The 25238-nt window shown below is 42.6% G+C and overlaps 1 protein-coding gene across 1 annotated transcript in view; it reads left to right on the top strand.

The window, feature by feature from the left end:
* The first annotated feature begins 10969 nt into the window (after positions 1-10969).
* The window catches only part of ptprh (protein tyrosine phosphatase receptor type H), an 85000-nt gene continuing 70731 nt past the window's right edge, over positions 10970-25238 (top strand). The window contains exon 1 of the mRNA XM_053611264.1: positions 10970-11801. Coding sequence (XP_053467239.1) covers positions 11748-11801 — 54 coding nt within the window. The 5' untranslated portion in view covers positions 10970-11747. The remainder of the gene's footprint in view (positions 11802-25238) is intronic.

Genomic DNA, 25238 nt, shown 5'->3' with positions numbered 1-25238 from the left:
TGATGTGACTGTGTTTTGGTAGGTTCAGGCGATACGTGACCTCGTTAATCTGTCTCAGGACTCGGAAGGGCCTGATATATTTAGGTTGAAGCTTTTTGCCTTGGCCGGGTGACTTTAAATCTCTTGTGGAGAGCCACACCCTGTCCCCGGGTCGATAAATGGGGTGATCCCTCCGACGCCAGTCGGCCTTTCGCTTGGAGGTGTGGGACGCCTGCACCAGCTGTTGATGGGTGGGTTCCCAGACACTGTTCGCTCCGGCGGAACCACTCATCTACTGCTGGTGAGTCCATGTGGGAGGCGTTCCAGGGGAACAATGGTGGCTGGTAACCCAAGACACACTGAAATGGGGTGAGCTGGGTGGCGGAATGCCGTAGCGAGTTCTGAGCATATTCCGCCCACGGTAGGAAGTGGCTCCAGTCCCCTGGGTTGGTGGAACAGAAGGTCTGAAGGAACCATATGACCTCTTGGTTGGCCCATTCTGCCTGTCCATTGGCCTGGGGGTGGTACCCGGAAGTGAGGTTAATGGTGACCCCCATCTTCTCCATGAAGCTGGCCCAAACACGAGATGTGAACTGTGGACCCCTGTCAGTCACAATCTCCTTGGGGATGGCGAAGTACCGAAACACATGTTTGAAAAGGAGTTCCGCCGTGGTAAAGGTGGATGGGATGGCCGGTAGAGGAATTAGGCGCAGAGATTTCGAAAACCGATCGACGACCACCAATATCACGGTAGTTCCTTGCGACTGCGGCAAGTCCGTTATGAAATCTAGGGCCAGGTGGGACCACGGGCGTTCAGGTATGGGTAGAGGCACCAACCTCCCGGCAGGTAGAGCACGTGGTCCCTTCGACTGAGCGCAAGTGGAAAATGAGGATACGATGCGCTGAACCTCCCTAGGCATGTTGGGCCACCAGTATTTTTCGGCCAGCTGTTGGTACGTAGGGCAGGCTCCAGAGTGACCCATCGCCAATGTCGTGTGGGCCCAGGTGATGAGTTCTAGACGATACCGTTTCAGTACAAACTGTTTACCGGGAGGACATGCTGCCGGGATTCGTGACCTGGGGATACGGGCTAAGGTTTGGTCTAGGGAACACTCCAAGGCACCCACTATGCAGGAGGGAGGCACGATATAACTTTCCTGGTCCGCCTGACCCTCTGGGAAGTGGATACGAGACAGTGCATCGGCTTTTGTGTTCTTTGAGTGGGGCCTATAGAACAGGGTGAATTGGAACCTGGAAAAGAATAGGGACCAGCGAGCCTGGCGAGGCTTGAGGCATTTGGAGGTTCTCAGATACTCCAAGTTCTTGTAGTCCATGTAAATAACAAATGGGTGTGCGGCTCCTTCCAGCCAGTGTCTCCACTCCTCTAGGGCTAGCTTAACAGCCAGGAGTTCTTGGTTCCCCACATCATAGTTGCATTCCGCTGGCGACAACTTCCGGGAAAAGAACGCCACGGGGTGCGACTTGGGTCTATCTCCAAATCTTTGAGACAGGATAGCCCCCACTCCTGCTTCAGAAGCATCAACTTCCACAATAAATGGCCTGGAGGGATCTGGGTGTCTGAGGATGGGGGTTATGGTAAAGGCCCGTTTAAGCTTCTCCAGAGCCTCCTGGGCGATTGGGGTCCAAAGGAGTTGCCGGGGCTTACCTTTCAGGAGGGATGTCAGGGGTTGCGCCACCTTACTAAAGTCTTGAATGAATCGCCGATAGAAGTTGGCGAAACCAAAGAAACGCTGCAACTCCCTGATGTTTCGAGGAGCGGGCCATTCCACGACCGCTTGAATCTTGCGCTGGTCCATGGCGACTCCCCTTGGGCTAATGACATACCCTAGGAATGAGATCTTGTGGTGGTGGAACTCGCATTTCTCTGCCTTTACGTAAAGCTGATATCGCAACAGGCAAAGCAATACTTGCCGGACATGCACAATGTGCTCCTCTAGGGATGTCGAATATACCAAAATATCGTCGATGTAGGCGACGATGTACCTCCCCAGCATGTCCCTCAGGGCGTCATTGATTAGGTTCTGGAACACTGAGGGGGCGTTAGCGAGCCCATACGGCATAACCAAGTACTCATAGTGTCCTGAGGTAGTGCTGAAGGCCATTTTCCACTCATCCCCCTCCCTAATGCGATCAAGTTATATGCGCTGTGTAGGTCAAGCTTTGTAAAGATGGTTGCGGACCCTAGCTGTTCCAGGGCTGAGGGAACGAGAGGCAGGGGATACCGGTACTTTACGGTTACTTGGTTGAGGCCTCGATAATCAATGCCTGGCCGGAGGCCCCCTCCTTTCTTCTCTACAAAGAAGAAACCGGCAGACGCAGGGGACGTGGAGGGTCGAATATACCCCTGCTGGAGAGCTTCCTGGATGTACTCCTCCATGGCCCGCTGTTCAGCTTGGGAGAGCGGGTACACATGGCTCTGAGGTGGGCTGGCCCCGGGTAGGAGGTTGATGGCACAGTCATAGGGTCTGTGAGTTGGTAGACTACTTGCTCTCTCCTTGCTGAACACCTCGTGGAGGTCACGGTATTCTGGGGGGATCTTGATCGAGACATGGGACAGGGGACTTTCCATAGTCATGGTGGCCAAAGGGACTGCGGGACCCCTCAGACAATTTTGCAAACAATACAAGGACCATTGGGTGAGTTGTTTGTCCGTCCAGGAGAGTTGGGGATTGTGCCGTTCTAGCCAGGGTAGTCCGAGTATGACGGGATGTCTGGTGGAGACCGTGATGTATAGGACCATGGACTCATGGTGGAGGGCACTAACTTGAATAGCGTATCTCTCTGGTGTAGGCAGAGGCGGGTTGTGTGCAGCCGGCGTGGTCGGAATGTGCGCAGCAAGCATTGGCTGAACATACTCTGAGGTGGCTGGTGGTGGATGCATCGTGAGGGCCGAGGGCGTTGCAGTCGGAGACGCGGAAGCACTGAAACGTGAGACCTCCGCGCGTAACGCAGATATTTTGTCCCAATACATCACTAGCGTGCGGTTCTGGTCCAGGATGTAGCGTTGCCACTCCGGGGTGTCCGCTGCCTCCATTGCGCGGCGAAGTAATCTGTTACAATTCCTTGGCGGAGACAAACGCGGACAGGCAATCTAGAGAACGTGGGGCAGACGACAGACGGAACACAGAACAAAATCAAGGTCAGAATAATCGGGCAATCGAGTTATACGAGGCGTAGGCAGAAGCATAATCAAAAGACAAGCGAATATCGAAACCAGGTAAACGGATATGAAATTAAAGCTTGGTGCATGAACAGAGATGAAGCTGCTGAGCGTAACAATATTACTGTCTCAAGTGGGACATGTAACATGCTGTCTGTATTTTGACAGCTCACGGGAGAGATTTGCTTCATTAAAATCCAAAATAATAATTATAACAGAATCCAGGTGTTGTTGCTCTGTGTCTGTGATCTGATCAACCAGCTGTTGCAGCATTATGTTCACACACGCATTTGGAGGGATGTAAACATTCACTAGAATGAATGGGGAAAACTCCCATGGCGAGTAGAAAGGCATACAGTTTATGAAGAGCACCTCTAAATTATGACAGCACATCTTCAGGGTTGTTATTTCTGTACACCACCTTTTGTTTATGTAAAAGCATAATCCACCACCTTTCGTTTACCCCGTTAACTCTGTAATGGAGTCCGCTGTGAACAACTGAAAGCCTGGCAGATGTAATGCATTGGCTGGAATAGCTTCACTTAGCCAGGTTTCAGTGAAACACAATGCAGCAGAGTTTAAAAAGTCCTTGTTTGTGCAGGTGAGGAGAGGAAGTGTATCCATTTTGTTAGGAAGGTATCAGAGATTCGATAATGGAGATTTGCTAGATTTATACGATTTCCCCCCTGTCCCAAATGGCACACTTCATGTGGACTTGCGGTCTTCTGAGCTCTTGCGAGTGCCCCTTATGCGCCCTCGCTGCAGTCTTCATCGAAGCCCGCACTGCTGCAGGCTCACGACAGTCTGATACCCAACAGTCCTTGCGACAGACCAATCAGAAATCAGAGGAGGAGTTTCGATTGCAGGTTTTAGCCAACATGACAGAGAAAATGATTTTTAAGTGTACATTTTTGTTTATATAATTAATGTGAACTCAGAGGATGGCCATTTGGAACAGGGGGTTTGAAGCCGGGTTCATTTAACCAGTGTACGGGCTTCCCTCATTTGCGTCTGAGTGCGTATTTGAACAGCACCGCTGCTCCTCTGACTAGAATGTCTAACATTTTCAGAGTAGTCAAAATCGGGAAAATGTTGTCTGGTGTGTGTTCAGAAGTTCGTCTCTAGTAAAACTCATAGGGAAATAAATACTAAACACAGAACAAACAAACAAAAACAGTAAAAGAATTGGAGTGCTACACACCAAGGCGGCCATCCCGCGGCACCATCTTGTTTCTTATAGACAACCTATATATAAGTATATATATAAGTATATAAGGTGTAAAATAAACTTCTGTGTATATTACACTGTAGGTCCGTTAATGCTCACTACATCCCTCATAGTTCACTTTATCTCCATCCGCATCCGCATCCGCATTCAAATAAGATAAAACTTTTATTAATCTCTCATGTGGAAAGCAGTGAGAATATAAGATGTGAAATGGTAGATAAATATAAATATAAAAATAAATAGCGTCAATGTGACAAGAATATATACTGTAGTGCAGTAAACAGCTCTAACACAACAGTGTACAAAATACCGAAGCATCGATGAAGTGTATCACAGCAACACAATTACATAAAAACAGATCTGTGTGTGGGTGTGTGAGTGTGAGTGTGTGTGTGTGTGTGTGTGTGTGTGTGTGTGTGTGTGTGTGTGTAAGGTGCTGAAGCACCTTTTGTTCTGTTGAGAGCAACCAGACCAGGCCTGCTGACTGACGGGGTCGCCACAGTAACACACACACACACACACACACACACACACACACACACACACACACATACACGATGGTAATGTGTTCAGTAATGATGCTCCTCGTCCACAGAATTAAGGTCACTCATTTTGCCCTGCCCCCTGTCAATCATCACACCCCGTCATGCCCCGCCCCTATGTACTGTCATTATCTTGTCAGTAAAAATGCATTTGCTTGTTGGTGTGTATATTTGGGGTGAATGTGGTGTGTGTGTGTGTGTGTGTGTTTGTGTGTTGAGCAGAACCTGTGTGTGTTGGAGAACCGGTTAGTAAAAGCACAACTGAAATGTCAGGAGGCCGAACACATCATGAAGAGCTACCAAAAACTAAAGCACAAACACACACACACACATGCGCGCGCACACACACACACACACACACACACACACACACACACACACACTCACACACATGTAAAGACATACCATATGGTGTGTGTGTGTTAGGAGTAGAGTATGACATTCCAGTCTCAGTTAGATGAGTTAGAGAGTGAGATTATTTGACAGAAACAGGAGCTCAGAGATCTGCAGCTAAGGTACACACACACACACACACACACACACACACACACACACACACACAGTGTATGTACTCTGCTGTTTTCAGGAATGTTGGTGTATAATGGGTGATTTAAACAGTGCCTCTTCCTAGTCATGACTTATTGTGTGTGTGTGTGTGTGTGTGTGTGTGTGTGTGTGTGTGTGTGTGTGGGTGGGTGGAGCTACAGCATCAAGATTTGATTGTGTACAGTGAGAGGAGCGAGACCTCACTTGCCCTGAACCGTTACAAAAAACACACAGAAGAACAAAAAGCACAAACTGACTGGGGGAACACAGAGTGAGTCACAACTACACACAACTAAACACAACTATGCACAACTAAACTACATACCAAAACTACATATATCTTAGAATAAACAGAACGATACTGTGCGTTTGTGTGGACACTAATATAGTTATTGCTATAGTTATCTTTATAATTATCATTCTTGGTGTGAACGGGCCTTTACAAAGGCAGTGTTATTCATAAATTACTTACAGCCAAAGCCTAGTGCAAGTCAAGGTGCAAAAGAACAAGAACCAGATCATAGAGGAAGAAATCCACTGTTTTTGTCCATTTCTTCTCTGCTGTATGGCCTGCAAAATATCCATCAAAACTAAGAAATTTTGGGAAGGAAAATGTGCTCAAACAGGAGACTTTAAGGCTTTCCTGCAGATAGTTGCTCCTCTTCATTAGCAGAGACAAATGGAAGTTGATAACCTTGAGAACATAAGAGTAAAATATATACTTTTATTTTTATCTTTCATTTTATTTATTCATATTCATGTGATTCATATTCATGTGATTCATTTACTGATTTGCTTCTCTTTAAATCCAGTTTTAGACTGTGATATTTCAAAGGTCTTTCCAGATTATTACTTGTCACACTGTATGAGATAACCCCAGTAAAATTGCCTGAATTCTATAATATAATTTGTTCACCATATTAGGTTTAAATCCTCTAAAAACAGATTTGCAATTGATTAACATTACTCCATTCCAGTTCACATCCTTCAAAGCATTGGCATGTTTTGTTTACTCTCATAATCCCCCAAACACACACAGAGTAAAATATATACTTGATACATAATATATCCATGACAGCCAATATTAGAGTTTTTTAAAATGATCAGATTAATTATAGATTATTATAGATATAATGATAGATCACTTATACAAATATTTAAAGAAATCAGAGATTATTTTGTCCAATTCAGCTGTTCACAGTACATCAACTTAATTTTTACTGTACAGTGCATCTGGAAAGTATTCACAGCGCTTCACTTTTTCCACATTTTGTTATGTTACAGCCTTATTCCAATATGGATTAAATTCATTATTTTCCTCAAAATTCTACAAACAATACCCCATAATGACAACATGAAAGAAGTTTGTTTGAAATCTTTGCAAATTTATTAAAAATAAAAAACAAAAAAAGCACATGTACATAAGTATTCACAGCCTTTGCCATTACACTCAAAATTGAGCTCAGGTGCATCCTGTTTCCACTGATCATCCTTGAGATGTTTCTACAACTTGATTGGAGTCCACCTGTGGTAAATTCATTTGATTGGACATGATTTGGAAAGGTGCACACCTGTTTATATAAGGTCCCACAGTTAATAATGCATGTCAGAGCACAAACCAAGCCATGAAGTCCAAGGAATTGTCTGTAGACCTCCGAGACAGGATTGTATCGAGGCACAGATCTGGGGAAGGGTACAGAAACATTTTTGCAGCATTGAAGGTTCCAATGAGCACAGTGGCCTCCATCATCCGTAAATGGAAGAAGTTTGGAACCACCAGTACTCTTCCTAGAGCTGGCCACACGGCCAAACTGAGTGATCGGGGGAGAAGGGCCTTAGTCAGGGAGGTGACCAAAAACCTGATGGTCACCTTGACAGAGCTCCAGCGTGTCTCTGTGGAGAGAGGAGAACCTTCCAGAAGAACAACCATCTCTGCAGCACTCCACCAATCAGGTCTGTATGGTAGATTGGCCAGACAGATGCCACTCCTCAGTAAAAGGCACATGACAGCCTGCCTGGAGGACTCTCAGACCATGAGAAACAAAATTCTCTGGTCTGATGAAACAAAAATTTAACTCTTTGGCCTGAATGGCAAGCATCACGGCAGGAACTGGGAGACTAGTCAGGATCAAGGGAAAGATGAATGCAGCAATGTACAAAGACATCCTTGATAAAAACCTGCTACAGAGCGCTCTGGACCTCAGACTGGGGCAAAGGTTCATCTTCCAACAGGACAATGACCCTAAGCACACAGCCAAGATAACAAAGGAGTGGCTACAGGACAACTCTGTGAATGTCCCTGAGTGGCCCAGCCAGAGCCCAGACTTGAACCCGATTGAACATCTCTGGAGAGATCTGAAAATGGCTGTGCACTGACGCTTCCCATCCAACCTAATGGAGCTTGAGAGGTCTTGCAAAGAAGAATGGGAGAAACTGCCCAAAAATAGGTGTGCCAAGCTTGTAGCATCATACTCAAAAAGACTTGAGGCAGTAATTGGTGCCAAAGGTGCTTCAACAAAGTATTGAGCAAAGGCTGTGAATACTTATGTACATGTGCTTTTTTGTTTTTTATTTTTAATAAATTTGCAAAGACTTCAAACAAACTTCTTTCAAGTTGTCATTATGGGGTATTGTTTGTAGAATTTTGAGGAAAATAATGAATTTAATCCATTTTGGAATAAGGCTGTAACATAACAAAATGTGGAGAAAGTGAAGCACTGTGAATACTTTCCGGTGCACTGTACCTTTAGAGTCAGAACCTTCTCTGAGGCTGACTCTAAGGGCTCAAATGGGGCACCTGACAGACCTTCCAGGACCACAGAAAAGTCCCAGGAAGGTATGAGTGGTCTGCAGATGGCCCTCAGCTGCCTGACACCATGCATAAACCCGATGTTAGAGGATGTTGCCCCACAGAGGCTCCATCAATAAAGGCGTGGCTGGCCAAAATTGAAGCCATATAGACCCTGACTGTAGAAGGAGCCAACCCTGCTAAGAAATGTCCTTGTAAGAACTCCAGGACTGTAGCTATTGCACAGTTTACTGGGTCTAGCTGACATTCCTCACAACATGGGTCAAAAAAGTCACCACTTGAGTGCATACCTCATGGATGGTCCTCTAGCATTCAACATGGTCTATCTACAACCTCAGTTGCGAGACAACCTCCTTGATGGTTATCTACAATTTAAGTTGTGTGTCCAGAATCTATGAGTTGGTGCACCTCAGGGGCCAGAACCACAGTTTCTATAGTTCCGGCCAAAGGTGATAAATTAGCCCTATGGCTTGAGACAGTAGATAACTGCGGACAGGAATCTTCCAAGGAGTGCCATCCAGCTGGGATATTATCTCTGAGAACCATATTCGAGCTGGCCTAGATTTTGTTTTTCAACTGCCTTAGTAATCACTTCAAGCAGCTCTTTATATGCTTGAGAGCTGCTCTCAATTTTTGATGCAATGGAACCCCCTTGTGGCTCCTTGGCAAGCCGGACACGGAAGACAGAGCAATACGTAGAGCAGAATTTGTCTCTGGCTCCTCTTCCAGATCCATCCAAGATCCCCAGGACCTGAGATTTGCGAGGCTCTGAAACCGAACTCTCTTCAGCCGGTAAGAGAGCGAGCCGCGAGCAGAGCTCCCTAATTGTAAAGCATTCAAAATGCACACAGTCAGACCTCTCGAGGGCTTTCCACTGCAAAGATGATCAGCTCTCCTTCCTGTCTCCCTGTAGCACTGTCTTAGGTGTCATACAAACATTGCAGTTTATTGCTCTGGCCATATTTGTAGTCCTCATGCCTCCCTGCAGGAAGCCTATGGCATGTTCATGCAGGTGAGAAGGCACCCTAGGCATCTTTCTTCTGGTGGTTTTCAGAGTTAGTAGAAAGGCCTCTTTGGTGTTCTATGTTATTGTAACTGTGACCTTAATTGCCTGCCACCTGTAAACTGTTAGTGGCTTAAGGACTGTTCCACAGGTGCATGTGCAATAATTGTTTATGGTTCATTGAACAAGCATTAAAAACATTGTTTAACCTCTTTCCAATTAAGATCTGTAAAGCTTATTTGGATTTTACAAAATTATCTTTAAAATACAGTCTCCTGAAAAGGGACATTTCTTTTTTTGCTGAGTATATATACATACATACATGGTTTTCCCAAGTGTTTTTTTTTTATTATTATTTATTTATTTTATTTTTTTTTTTTGAGCACCTTAAGACAAATAAAAGTAAAAAAGGAATTTAGGTGACATATCAGAACGAATGTAAAATGTGAGAGTTTAATGCACTAACAAGAAAAAATGGAGAGGTTGCTTCATCTCAAACGGAAAAGTAAGCTGGCAACAGGAATGAGTGATCAGTGTTTGGATGTGTGTTTGTGTGATTGGTGTGTGACAGATGCTCATTGGCAAACTTTTCAAACAGCTGATGGGATAGACTCTGTATGGTCACCTTGGGATGATAGTTACAGCCATCGACTTGGATAGGTAAGTTGCAACCCATCATTAAGGTAAACCTCAACAAAGAATAAATGAAGCGTAAACATTTTTGTTAGGGAGTAATTCTTGTAGATGTGATAGCTGATATATATATATATATATATATATATATATATATATATATATATATATATATATATATATATATATATATATAGCAGATGTTATAATATAACTAAGGAAATTCATGTACTGAATTAAGTTACATTAGCCAGCGAAGCTAGTTAGTTGATGTTAGATAAATATACCTCGACTGAACTAATCTTAGTATCTAATGTGGTTTGGTAGTTAAACAAAGTTAGGCTGTGTTCATACGTAGCATCTTTTTCTGATGAAAACCGCTGGTCAAAGTGTTAAAAAAACACTAGGATAAATATTTTAATGGGTCCACATATATTGTGCACCTAAGCTGTCTGAAACCCTAGGGAAAACCCTGTATTGTGGAGTTGTGGGTGTCACTAATGCAAATCAGCTGTACCATTAAGCTTATGTATAACATACAGGGCTCCAAGGGAGAGCTCAGATCCATGTGCAAAAAATTTTAATACAGATCTCAGCTAATTGAGTTGACACAATTCAAAATCAAGGTTAACAAGCAGGCAAGGGTCAGAAACACTGTTGATAGCACGAACTAAGCCAAAGGATACTCCAAAGATTAAATCAAAATGATATATGGTAAGGCACTCAGAAATAATCAAGGCTTGGAACTTCACAATAAATAAAATGAGCAGCTAAAACAGAAGTGCTAACCATTGCTATCAGTAGAAGTGATGGCAGAGGTTGGCAGGGAGCAGAAATATAGCTTTAATGAGCTTATTTACAATGCCAACACATAGCATGACATATTGTGTTTACTTAATACTGCTGGTTGCTTGAGCCCATATTTCACTATAAATATTTGCTTAAGCCTAAGGTTCGAATCATGCATAATTGAGACTGCGTTTTCAAATCCTGCATCTCTCTGAGTCTAAATTCTGAAACTTAGAATCCTCAGATCATTTATTAAAGTCTGGATATTATATGGCCAATTTTATGTCCCACAAATAATATAGAATAATTTTAATAATCCATTTAGATAATTTGCTTGTAATGCTAATAAGAAATCAGCCTATTTTTTTTAAACTTTCTTTTATTGTTTTATTGTCCTAAATGATAACATTGACTTTTTCCTGTATGTTAGTGCCCTCATCTGCATGTTTAGCCTGATTAAATGATTTTTTTTATTTATTATTTTTTTTAAGCTGGCAGAAATATTAAATCAAAGGGCATGTTATAAAATCTGAAGAATAAAATGGAGTGTGTATTATAACAGTACTGTATGATAACGTCTACATGATTTTAGATGGATTTAAATACATGGATTATTTTTTAAAAAAAACTTTAAATAAAATAAGTGAAGGACAAAATGGCTCAAATTAATCAGGAAGAAAAAAAATGAAAGACATAAAAGGAAAATCTATGCACATTAATACTGATTAACCAAGGACAGAGTTTCAAATAAGGAAGTATAATATGGGGAGGGCAAAGGTTGAAAACCTTGGATATTCCCAGCAGCATTAAAAAGATAAGTGCCATGAAAACAAGATATGATAAGTCATTGAGTCCTGGGCGGGAGAGAAAGGGTGTGTGCCCACAAAAAGAAACCAACAACAAGCTTGGAAGTAGTTTTCTATTAATCAAGCACAATAACTGTTGTGCTAAAACTGAAGCAGAAGGTGACTGTTAGACTGTAGTGTTTCAGCAGAGAGTCCCATTAAGCTTTCTGCACTGTTTGAGGTGGTTTCATCATGGGACGAATTGTGGTGTTGCTGTCTCTGTGTCACTTGGTGGCTCTTGTGTGGGTAAGTCAGTCTTGGTTTGCACTGGACAGAGATATAAAAATGTATGATTATGCACAAAGAAATTTAGATAACATTTACATCTCATATACTAGAGTATATGTTTTCGTTGTACAGTTTAAGAGGAAAAACAACTTTCATATCCTCTCAAGAGTAATGCCAGTTAACTGTTAGACTCAGTTAATTTTCTTTTTCGTTCATCATAATCATCAAGGAAATTACCCTGAACTATAGACCTTTTTATGGCATATATTGTAGAAAACCATAAACAGCAGCTTGGCTGTTTACATAGTTTCAAACCTTTAAATATATATATATATATATATATATATATATATATATATATATATATATATATATGCGCATGCAGAAAATCTAATTCAAAATGATATAATTCCATCACAATTCCAAGTTCTGTAGTGAATTGTGAGAGTTGAATTCAGCCATTGTTTGGTGTTACGGTTTGCTTAGGCTTTGTAAACTAATTTATTTTAAAAATTTTTTACAATATAAGAATATTTTTGTTTCTGTTGAATAATGATGAAATATAAATGTTTGTAGTGTTTAGTAATAATACATTTATGGATATTATATTGTTTAGTTCCTGAGGTGACAGCCATTTAGAGTGATCCACACTGAAAATACTAATATATACTAAATTCAGACCTAGCATATTAAATTATTATATCACATTAACATGAATCATTATCTATGATCTGATCTATGCCTAAATCATTTGCATGTTTCAGCATGCCGAATATGTAAAACCCGACTGCAGCCCTGGGTTTAAAGCCTATGGATTCTGAATGATATGAGTAGTGCAAAGATAGCCTGATCAAATGTGATTAGATGTTAAAAATAAAATTCCACTTTGATTAATTACATATACACTTAAATGTCAGAGATAATCTAACAACCATTCTGGTAATTTTAACCATATTGCTCTTTAAATGTTTTAAGCCACTTTTCCTATGCAAAAAAATCTAAATAAAGAATCAACTAATTTTATTTTCCAGTATGAATCATGTATTTGTGTCGCTTATATCCCAGAGAGTGTACACAAGATGCAGATATATACAGTGAATCATGAAACTTGGCCTATACAATGCAGGCAGACTAATGAGGAAACAGCAATATAAAGTTGGATTACTGGAAGATAATAGTATAATTTTATATATTTGCCATAATAAAAAGACAACCATTCTCTGCCAAACTGCAAAGCTTGGTGGTCATTGTGTTTGTTGACGTTAATGATGATGTTTATTCTTTGGCTCCTACCTCAATACTCTACTCAATCATTTCAGCACAAGATGTATTTTCTACACCCTCTAGGTGCCATGGAAGTAGATAAACTTATTAATCCTCTGCATTGATAAATGAATTATGAAGTAATTATATCCTTGTGAACAAATACATCTGGATCTTTATTTAGCCATCTACAGTTAAGACCAAAATACACCTCAGCTAAAGACATTCACACTCAATTTTCACAACTCTATAGATTTTTAATGTTTCCATACATTTCTTATGGCTAGTCAGTTAGGGCATGTGCTTTGTTCATATCAGAAGTACAGTCCCCTCTGAAACTATTTGAATGGCAAGGCCAATTCATTTCATTCTGCTATAAACCAAAGACATTTGGGTTTGAGATCAAAAGATGGATATGAGACTAGATTTTAGGATTTCAGCTTTTATTTCATGGTATTTACATGTAGTTAAACAATTAAAAAAAAAAAAAAAAAACCTTTTGTATTAGACCACCTAAATTTTAGGTGAGCAAAACTACAGGAGCTTCAGTAGGTGCAAATGTATGGCCAACTGGATTAAGGTCTAGTAATTGACTTGGTCAGTCTAAAAGCACCCACTTTTTCTTTGTCCTTTGTTGAGTTGGCAGTGTGTTTTGGATCATTGTCTTGCTGCATTATAAAACCTCCCAATTATTTTGGATGCATTTATATGTAAATTGTCAGACAGTTCCTGTAACCTTCTGAATTCATTCTGCTGCTATCATCATGAGTTACATCATCAATAAAGATTAATGAGCCTGTTTGTCACGATCTTGCTGGCAGAGGTCGCTGTGGAAACAACGTGCACGAGCATCGGGAAAGCGCATGCACGTGCTCGAAGTGCGCATGGACACTAAGACTGTTTCCTATGGACACGTGCCTTTTGTTTTGGTATGGTTCTCTTCCAGTTCAGGTATTGGTTGATATTCAAGGGTGTGTCATGATTGGTCCCAGCTGTCTGTATTCAGGGGTAATTGTGACTGGTTATTTAAACCCCTCGCGTTGCTGCGTATGTGGTGCAGTATTAGAGCAGAGACCAATACATTTACATTTACATTTATTCACTTAGCAGACGCTTTTATCCAAAGTGACTTACAAATGAGAAAAATACAAGCAAAGCGATATATCAAGCAGAGAACAATACAAGTAGTGCTACCATACAAGATCCATTAATTGAGTTCCAGAAGAAGCAAAGTGCACAGAGTAGAGGTGTAAGTGCAAATTTTTAAAAAAATTTTTTTTTATGAGTTGGTTAGGTGTTCACGGAAGAGGTGGGTCTTTAGCTGTTTTTTGAAGATGGTGAGAGATTCTGCGATCCGGATTGAGATTGGAAGTTCATTCCACCACTGAGGAACAGTTAGCATGAAGGTTCTGGAAAGGGACCTTGCGCCATGCTGAGTGGGAACTACTAAACGTCGGTCGCTAATCGATCGCAGATTGCGAGAGGGAACGTAGGCCTTCAGGAGAGAGTTGAGGTAGGAGGGTGCTGTTCCTGACAAGGTCTTGTAGGTGAGTATCAAGGCCTTGAATTTGATGCAGGCAGCTACAGGAAGCCAGTGGAGGGAGATGAAGAGGGGTGTGACATGGGTTCTCTTGGGCTGGTTGAAGACGAGGTGCACTGCAGCATTCTGAATCATCTGAAATGGTTTGATGGAGCTGGCTGGGAGGCCTGAAAGCAGTGAGTTGTAGTAGTCCAGTTTAAAGATAACAAGAGCCTGGACTACTATCTGTGTAGCCTGTTCGGTGAGGTAGGGTCGGAATTTCTTGATGTTGTACAGGATGAACCAACCATGAACCTTGCAGTTGCTGAGATATGGTCTGTAAAAGTCAAGCTGTCATCAAGAATCACCCCAAGGTTCCTGGCCATCCTGGTTGGCATAAGTGTGAGTGAGCTGAGCTGTACAGTGAGGTTATGGTTGATTGAGGGAGAGGCTGGGATGACGAGAAGCTCAGAATTTGCCAGGTTAAGCTTAAGATGGTGTTCCCTCATCCAGACCGAGATGTCTGACAAGCAAGCAAAGATCCGTGCAGAGACGGATGGATCATCAGGCTGGAAGGACAAATAGAGCTGGGTGTCATCAGCATCTCATATGAGATTGAGTCTCATATGAGAAGCCATGAGACTCAATCACCTGCCCTAGAGATGTAGTGTAGATAGAAAAGAGGAGTGGACCCAGAACTGACCCCTGTGGAACGCCAGTTGTGAGTTGCTGAGTTTCAGAAATACCTCCCCTCCATGATACCTTGAAGGATCTGTCAGAGAGATAGGATTCCACCCAGCGCAAAACCGTTCCAGTGATGCCCAGGCTATAGAGAATTGACAGGAGGATCTGATGGTTCATAGTGTCGAAAGCAGCAGAGAGGTCAAGTAGGATGAGGACAGACGATCTAGAGGTTGCTCTTGCTAGTTGTAAGGCTTCAGTGACGGAAAGCAGAGCAGTCTCCGTGGAGTGGTTGCTCTTGAAGCCAGACTGCTTGGTGTCCAGGAGGTTGTTCTGTGTGAGAAAATTGGAGAGTTGATTAAAAACGTCTCTTTCAAGAGTTTTGGAAAGAAAAAGGGAGGAGGGAAACAGATCTGTAGTTGTCAACTACAGCAGGGTTAAGTGATGTTTTTTTTAAGCAGTGGGGTAACCCGGGCTTGCTTAAATGAGGTAGGGTATGTGCCAGTAGAGAGGGATGTGTCAAAGATATGTGTGAGTGCAGGTAATAGTGTGGGAGAGATGGACTGAAGAAGGTGAGAAGGGATAGGGTCAAGAGGACAGGTTGTGGGACGGCTAGAGAGGAGGAGTTTAGAGACATCAGTCTCTGAGAGGGGAGAGAAGGAAGTCAGTTGGGAGTTACATGGAGGAGGAGCCGGTCTATGCATGTCTGGGGTTGAGAACTGGTTCCTGATTGATGTAATCTTGTTGGAAAAGAAAGTGGTAAAGTCATCTGCAGTGAGAGAGGTAGGGGAAGGGGGAGGAGCGGGACAGAGAAGAGAGGAAAAGGTTTTGAAGAGAATGCGGGTGTTGGGAGAACTACCAATCTTCTCTTGGTAGTATGTGGCTTTAGCAATGGAAATGCTATTGGAAAAAGAGGAGAGAAGTGTCTGGTAATTGGTTAGGTCATTTGGGTTGTTTGATTTGCGCCATTTCCTTTCAGATGCTCTTAGTTTGGCCCGGTTGTTACACAGAGCTTCTGAGAGCCAAGGGCTAGAGGGTGATGTGTGAGCAGGTCTGGAGGTTAGGGGGCATATGCTGTCAAGAGAAGATGTTAGGGTGGAACATAGCATATCTGTTGCAGTGTTTAAGTCAAGTGAGGAAAGGTGGCTATCGGAGGGAAGTAAGGTTGTGACAACGGAGGAGAAATGTGAGGGGGATAGGGAGTGAAGATTGTGACAAAAAGAGATAGAGGGAGGAGACAGTGAAGGGGGTGAAGGGAGAGAAATAGAGAACTGGATAAAGAAATGATCAGAGGTGTGGAGAGGAGTAATGAGAAGATTATGTGTGGTGCAATTACGTGTGAGGATGAGGTCAAGCTGTCTGCCGTCTTTGTGGGTTGCTGGTGTGGTGAACTGCTTGAGGTCAAATGTGGGAAGGAGAGCAAGAAAGTCAGCTGCATGTGGCTTGTCTAGATGAATGTTGAAATCACCAAGGACCAGAAGAGGAGTTCCATCATCTGGGATGGTGGACAGTAGCATGTCAAATTCATCGATGAACTTCCCCAGTTGACCTGGAGGACGGTAAACAACAAGAAAGTGCATTTTGGCAGGGTCAGTAACTGTAACAGCATGAAATTCAAAGGAATTGTATGAGCAAGAGGGAGAAAGACAGGTAAATTTCCATGTTTTGGAGAGAAGCAAACCTGTACCACCCCCTCGTCTATTGGGGCGTGAGGTATGGGAGAAGTTGAAGTTGGAGGCCAGGGCAGCAGGTGTGGCAGTGTTAGCATGGATCCAGGTCTCAGTCAGAGCCAGCACACTGAGGTTGGAGTGGGTTGCAAAGGCAAGAATGAAATCTGCCTTGTTGACAGCAGATTGGCAGTTCCAAAGTCCGATTGAGAATGAGAGGGAACCTGCAGAGGCCACATTCAGAGAGCGTAGGTTGTCCAAGTTGCGTATGTTTCTGGGAGAATGCCATGGTCTGCGCCTGTGGCAAATAACAGGGATAAACTGATGACACATGTTAGTGTGTGTAAACAGGTAACAGCAAGAGGAATAAAGGGAGAAAAGCAGCACGTGTGGTGTCTTGTCGGTGTCCTTGCTTGGTGGACTCGCGCAGGTAGACTCGCAGGTCTTTACACGAGCTCGGTCTTCACACGACAAGGGCTGACGCTTCCGCCTCCGCCTCAGCGTTTCTTAATTAATAAATACTGATGTGTTTCAGCTGAGCATACCTCAATAATTAGCAAAACAAAGAGTAGTCGCATGAATGAGCGACTCCCGACCGAAACCGAATCTGAACACCGGAATTTGCTTTAACCTCTGGGCCACTGTCTGAGGTCAACTTGGCGATCTCAGAGCTCCAGCTAGCGACCTGCGGGGAGGTCTCAGCGCCGACGCTCCAGCCCGAGGTCAACTTGGCAACCTCAAAGCTCCAGCCAGAGACCCACACGGAGGTCTCTGCCACCGAGAAAGCTGTCCCGCTGTCCAGCTCCGCTGAGGACGTCTCCCAGTGTCCAGCCACGCTGAGGACGTCGCCCTGCGTTCCAGTCCCGCTGAGGACGTCGCCCCAAGCTCCAGCCCCACGGTGGATGGCGCCCAATGCCCCAGCCCTGCTGGGGGCGGTGCTCCGCCTGTCTGCTGCCCGGCGGAGACCGCCCTGTTTTCTGATACATCAAAGGACAGATTACACAGGGGCCCAGGACCACCTTTGGAGGGGGGTTCTGTGACGATCTCACCGGCAGAGGTCGCTGTGGAGACAATGTGCACGAGCACCGCAAAAGCGGGTACACGTGCTCGAAGTGTGCATGGACGCTAAGACTGTTTCCTACGGATACGTGCCTTTTGTTTTGGTATGGTTCTCTTCCAGTTCAGGTTTTGGCTGATATTCGACGGTGTGTCATGATTAGTCCCAGCTGTCTGTATTCAGGGGTAATTGTGACTGGTTATTTAAACCCCCCGCATTGCTGCGCAAGTGGCGCAGTATTAGAGCAGAGACCAATAGAAACTGATGGGTGTAATGGCACCATGCGGTAATATTCCATGTCCTGTCTTGTTCCTTAGTTCATGCCATGGTTAAATGAGAGTTTGATGCCATAATTAAATGAGAGTTTAATGCTCTAGTTAGATGAGTGTTTCCTGCCATCGTTAGATGAGTGTTTCCTGCCATGTTTAGAGGAGTGTTTCCAGCCATAGTTAGAGGAGTGTTTCCTGCCTAAGTTAAATGAGTGTTCATGCCTGAGTTAAATGAATGTTTCATGCCTTAGTTGAACGAGTGTATCAAGTCATAGTCTGGTTCTAAGTTTTGTGCTTCATGCTTCAGTTCTAGTTTTATGTTTAGACCTTGTTTCCCACCTCCTCAGGTGTTGCTTTAAGTCTAAATAAAGACATTACTCCTGCGCTTACTTCCTGTCCAAGTCTCGTTTCGTAACAGTTACAGAAGCAGCGATGCAAGCCCAAGCCATGACACTCCTTCCACCATGTTTCACAAATAAGCTTGTTTGTTTTGGATCATGAGCAGATCCTTTCTTTCTCCATGCTTTGGCCTTTCCATCACTTTGGTAGAGCATAATCTTGGTTCCAGGACATTTGTGGCTCATCTTTATATTTCTTTGCAAATTCCAGTCTTGTTTTCCAATTCTTAATGCTGATGAGAGGTTTGTGTCTTGTTGTATGGCCTCTATATTGCTGCTTTTTTTGAAGACTTCTTCAAATGGGGAACCTTCACCCTGCCCTGTGGAGGATGTTGGTGATGTCACTGACTGTTTTTTGGGGGGGGTTTTCTTCATAGCTCTCACAATGTTTCTGTCATCAGCCTTTGTTGTTTTCCTTGGGTGACCCATTCAGTGTTTGTTACTCAGTACACCAGTGGTTTCTTTCTTTTTTGAGGACTTTCCAAATTGTTGTATTGGCCAATGTTTTGTAATGCCTCTGATTGATTTTCCCTCTTTTCTCAGCTTCACAATGGCTTGCTTTTGAAGTACAATCCTCATTAGTGAAACTGAAGACTAAAGCCAATAGTAAATCTTCAGAGCTATTTATTGTTTGAACAATCTAACAGGAGACACCTGGGCAACAAGAAACACCTATCAGTCACATGTTCCAATATTTCTGCTTGCCTAAAAACTGGGTGGTCTGATACAAAATGTGCTATAGTCTATGACATTTAACACATCTACATATAAATACAGGAAATAAAAGCTGAAATTGTAAACTCTCTTCTCATATTCATCTTTTGATCTCCAACCCAAATATTTTCATTCTACAGCAAAAAAAAAATTTAATTGGCCTTGCATTTCCAATACTTTCGGAGGGGACTGTAATTTTAAAACAACTGATTAGACTGTCAGGACGTAGAACAACTGTCATGACGTAGGTTTCAGGCATGAGCATAACTTGATTGGTTGTGACGTTGTTTTCAGGTATAAGAAGAACTTGGTTGGTCGTGTCAACTGACTCTGGCATGAGCAGAACCTGGTTGGTCATGACGTCGGTTTCAAGCATGAACAGAACCTGGTTGGTCGTGACGTCGGTTTTAGGCATGTGGAGTACTTGGTTGGTCGTGTCAACAGACTCAGGCGTGAGCATAACTCATGACGTCGTGACGTCGGTTTCAGGCATTAGGAGAACTTGGTTGATTGTGTCAACAGACTCGGGTGTGAGCAGAACGTGGTTGTCCGTGTCAGCAGACTCGGGTGTGATCAGAACTTGGTTGTTCGTGACGTTGGCTTCAGGCGTGAGTAGAACCTGGTTGGTCGTGATGTCGGCTTCAGGCGTGAGCAGAGTCTGGTTGATCATGACATTGGTTTCAGAGTAGAACTTGGCATGGAAGGTCATATCGTCGATTTCAGATTGGATGTTTGAGTGGAAGGTCACATCATCGACCTTTAGCTGGAACTTGGCGTGGGAGGTCGCCTCGTCGACCTTTAGCTGGAATTTGGTGTGGGGGGTCACCTCGTTGACCTCAGACAGGAACATGGCTTGGGAGGTCGTCTCTTCAACCTCGTACAGAAACTTGGCTTGAGAGGCCCTCTTTTCGACCTCAGACAGGAACTTGGCTTGAGAGGTCGTCTCTTCAACCTCAGACAGGAATATGGCATGGGAGGTCACCTTATTGACCTCGTATGGGCATTTTTGTATATGTATAGCTAATAAACCAAAGTACTACATTTCAACAATTGTCACGTATATACATGTAATGAAGGTTAGGACGGATGCGTAAATAAAGAGTTTATTTAGAGAGAGACAGGCAAAGAATTCCAAAACAGAAGACAATGGCGAGGTCAAGAAACGCAATGGGTCAGGCAATTGGCAATCAGACATAAACTATGCAAGGCTAGAATCAAGAACGAGAAACGAGAAACAAGGTCAAAGAACATGAAACTAAACGAGGAACAGAGTACTAATGCTTGGTACGGTGAATAACACTCAATACTACACAAAGTCATGGTGTTCAAAACGTCTCTTTTATAGCGTGGAGTGAGGATTGGGTTTAGCAACAAAGAAATTATTTGTGTTTTTGAAGAGGATGAATCCTGCACCTTTTTAAGCGGTTATTTATTGATGCGTGGATCTCCCCTTCCCCCCAACTATTATCACCTCTCAGCAGCACTTCTCTTTGAGTAAAATGATTTTTGCCTCCACTGCGATGTCATAGACTGCAAATACGTACAAATAACTTGACCTGGATAGAATTTATATGACTCTCCAAGTTTTATGCTTCTGCTCCTCCCATTCAATTTGATGATCACAAGATGATAAGATTAATAAGCAATTGTCATCTTCAAGTAATCACCCAGGACATTTGCATGTGAATCCAAAGCTATTCAAGCTACAGTGAGCATATGCATTTTACTCCCTGGATTGCCTACAATACAATGCCACGTTAATTTAAATACTATAGTTATTGTACCTGGGATACGAGATTCGATCATGCTCACTTTATATATTACATAATCCTGTAATTAGAAATTTATTTAAATTAGGTTTATCATAAGTTTTGATGAGTAACGTAATATTTTTGCATAACATATGCATTTTTATTGTACTGCGTTCAACTACAATACTTTGCTCCATGTACCACCTGGTGGTTATTGTGTGAAGCAAAACAAATGAATTTAAATTCTTAGAATTGTGCCTGCAGTATACACGTGACGAATCGTGTGATACAGTGTGAAAAAACACGCATTCTTAAAGGCCACATCTGTATTTTAAAGATAATTTTGTAAAATCCAAATAAGCTCTACAGATCTTTATTGGAAAGGGTTTAAACAATGTTTTTCATGCTTGTTCAATGAACCATTAACAATTATTACACATGCACCTGTGGAACAGTCTTTAAGACACTAACAGTTTACATGCAATAGGCAATTATGGTCACAGTTACAATGACTTAGGACACTAAAGAGACGTGATTGAAAACGTGATTGACGTGCAAATGCCTTGGTGGAAGAGTGGGGTATCATCTCACAGCAAGAACTGACAAATCTGGTGCAGTCCATGAGGATGAGATGCACTGTAATACTTAAAGCAGCTGGTGGACACACCAGATACTGACTGTTACTTTTGATAGTGACCCCCCTTTTTTCATGGACTCATTATTCCATTTATGTTTGTCAAATGTCTGTGAAACTTGTTCAGTTTATGTCTAAGTTGTTGACTGTCTTTATGTTAATACAAATATTTACACTTTAAGAAATTTGCTGGAAATTAAAGCAGTTGAATGTGAGACGACGTTTCTTTTTTTTTGCTGAGTATATATACATGATTTTGTGTTTATTGTTAATTTACTTATTTATATTTTATATTTATTTTAAAAATTTGAAATTGCATTAACATTGGATGAAAGGGTAGAGATAGTGCTTCCTGGAACTTCTTGGTACTCTCACTGGTTCCTGACTTTTCAGACACCCTGTAGATTCATACACCCACAGGGACGCTCCAATAGTGGTGTGTGTGCAGTATAACGTAGCAATTACTCTGGAAAACCCTAACAGGTTACAGATTGATTATTAAACAGATAACAGATTAACAAACACCAGTCCCTTAAGTCAGCTATCTGCTATTTAATATAAAAACTATGAAAATAAAAATAAACTACACAAACTGTATAATAATTGGAAAATTCCAACAGATTCTTTCTCCTCTAAAAAACAAACCGTAGCCATCCTTTCATGATATGAGCCCAGAGCTCTTTAGGAAATTAATAAAATGGTTTCTTGTTCTTGGTAAATTGTTTTAACTAACACACCACTTTCTTAATTTTAAGAAATATTTTTCATTTTAGCGTGTTTGGCTTCAGAGTTTAATTTTGCAAACTACACACAATAGATAATTCAGCAAAATCTGATTCTGTATATATCGCTTATTACAAAACCCTTCATTTATTTGATTCTGGATTTGATTTGAGCAATTTTTGTCACACAGCCTTGTACCAGCTTTGACTAGTTTTCAGATTAGCATTTTAAACATATTGGAGCTTTTTTGTAAACTCTGATTTAAGTCCAGTATGTTAGAGAAACTAAAATACTAAATCATTGGGCATTGTAGGGGCAATTTAGGGCCAGGATTGAGGCAGGACTACTGTTAAAGCCAGGGATCACTCTACTTGTCAGCTGCAAAACTCACTACTCACTAGCTCGTAGCCCTTCTAAGGTGTCATGGGCTCATATCAATGAAAAATCAGAGAGAAACGATGTCCATTTGAAAACCTGAAGAAGCCACAAAGGTCTGATGTGTAGATAGGTTTGTGTGCTGTTAGGAGAAATCCATACGGAACCAGTGTCATTAAGCATGCATTAATGGTGCCAGTGGGGCTTGCTACAGCCATAGTCACTCTGGAGGCTTGTATGGTTTTGCTTGTTTTGGATGGATATGTTTGTGATGGGCTTAAATTGGTGAAATACTGGTGAGGAAGGGTGCAAATTGAAAATCAGAACAAGCCAAAGGCCAGATGTACAACGCTCCATGGAAGGGAATGCCAGGAGAGAGAAAGTGGAGCAATCATAGTGCCAACTGGTTCACAGAAGTTATATCTTATTTACACTCTGAAATACAGCTGCAGTGAACATTAGGAATGCAATCTCTAGGTGATTTCATGTATAGAATAGAAAATGCACTTGTGGGGGGTCCTGTGATGCTCTCATGGTGAGTGGCACATTTTCGCGGAGCTCGCGCTACCATTCTTCAATTTTTTGAGTTTTACCAAACTAAGTGGACTCCTAACTTCTAACTCTAACCTTACCTGTAAACTCCTGACAATGTCTGGTACTGGGCATGCGGCATCCCAGCAAAGAGGGGTCAGGCATTGGTGAAAGGACATTCAGCTGCTAATCAAGGTAGCAAAGACAGCTACACATAATATACATAATACATAATATACACTTACATAATACATAATATATACTCTGAAATACAGCTGCAGTGAACATTAGGAATGCGATCTCTAGGTGATTTCATGTATTGAATAGAAAATGCACTTGTGGGGGGTCATGTGATGCTCTCATGGTGAGTGGCACATTTTTGTGGAGCTCCCGCTACCATTCTACAAGTTTTTGAGTTTTACCAAACTAAGTGGACTTCTGACTTCTAACTCTAACCTTACCTGTAAACTTCTGACAATGTCTGGTGCTGGGCATGTGGCATCCCAGCAAAGAGGGGTCAGGCATTGGTGAAAGGACAATCAGCTGCTAATCAAGGTAGCAAAGACAGCTACACATAAACTGAGCAGGCTAGCATAGCACAGATTAGCATAGCACAGATTGTCACTGATAATTTAAGTGCTTCATTAGAAATTTGCATACTTTGAGACGACCCTGGACTTCATTTCAACTAGACTTGAGAATATACAAAACGCATCACTGAGACGGAGAACCTTGTTTCAAAGACAGAGGGCAAAATGGTGGACCTCAATGACAGGATAATGATGCTCAAAATAATTGTGCCGTCCCTGACCAAGAGAGCTGAGGACATTAAAAACCGTAGCCAGAGGGATAACATTTGGGTCCTCTGAAGGCGTGGAGGGTCGCCAATCTGTTAAATTCTTTCAGACATGGCTGCATACTTCACGGGGCCTGAAAACCAAACATGGCACAATAAAACTCGACTGAGCACACAGGATACTTGGCCTGCCCAGGGGCAATTGTCTGTAGTCTGTGTTAATCAAGCTCCATAACTGTGGAGAAAATCGCAAAATCTTCATGTCATCTGCTAAAGAAAAGGGCCTTATCTACAAGGGATGTGCCATCTCCATCATGCAAGATCTCTTGGTCAAGGTCAATTCCAATAAAGTCCCATTTTGCTTGTATTTCTACTTGCTAACATGTATTATAAGGTGTTTAGTCTACATATATTAACGTTATCTACCTAACAAGCTTGGATGTTAGCTAAGTCATGTCGGGTGTAACTGACTACATCAGGTTCTGTAAGGAGAACATTGTCCCCACCAAGAAGATCCGCTGCTTCCCCAACAACAAGCCTTGAATCAACAGGGACGTCAAAGCCCTACTAAACAGGAAGAAGAGAGCCTTCATGACAGGTGATAATGATGATACCAAGAAGGGAATACAGAAGGAGCTGAGGAGGGCTAATAACTGCTATAAGAACATGAATGAGGGGAAGCTGCAACAGAACAATCCAAGAGATGTGTGGGGGGGAGTGATGAGCATTACTGGCATGACAAGGCCAGAATAAACAGTTCAGGGGACAAAGGGTCACCCCAATGGGTGAAATTAGTTTTTCAACAGGTTTGCCTCACCAATGCAGGCCGAAATTCCCTCCACTTGGGGATTGGGGCACGATAGCCACAGCCCAACTCTTCTCACCATCAGACAATGTAAAGACAGAGAATGACATCCCCACTCCCACCATATCCCCAACCACTCCAGTCGTTATGATCACGGCCAACCAGGTGAGATGAAAGCTCAATAAGACCCGGATTAACAAGGCCAGAGGACATGACAGTATCAACCCGAGGGTGCTTAAAGTGTGTGCGAAGCAGCTGGCAGAAGTGTTTTG

The sequence above is a fragment of the Ictalurus furcatus genome, chromosome 23 (genome assembly GCF_023375685.1).
Source record: "Ictalurus furcatus strain D&B chromosome 23, Billie_1.0, whole genome shotgun sequence".
NCBI lineage: Eukaryota > Metazoa > Chordata > Actinopteri > Siluriformes > Ictaluridae > Ictalurus > Ictalurus furcatus.
This window is presented reverse-complemented; position numbering and strand designations above follow the sequence as displayed.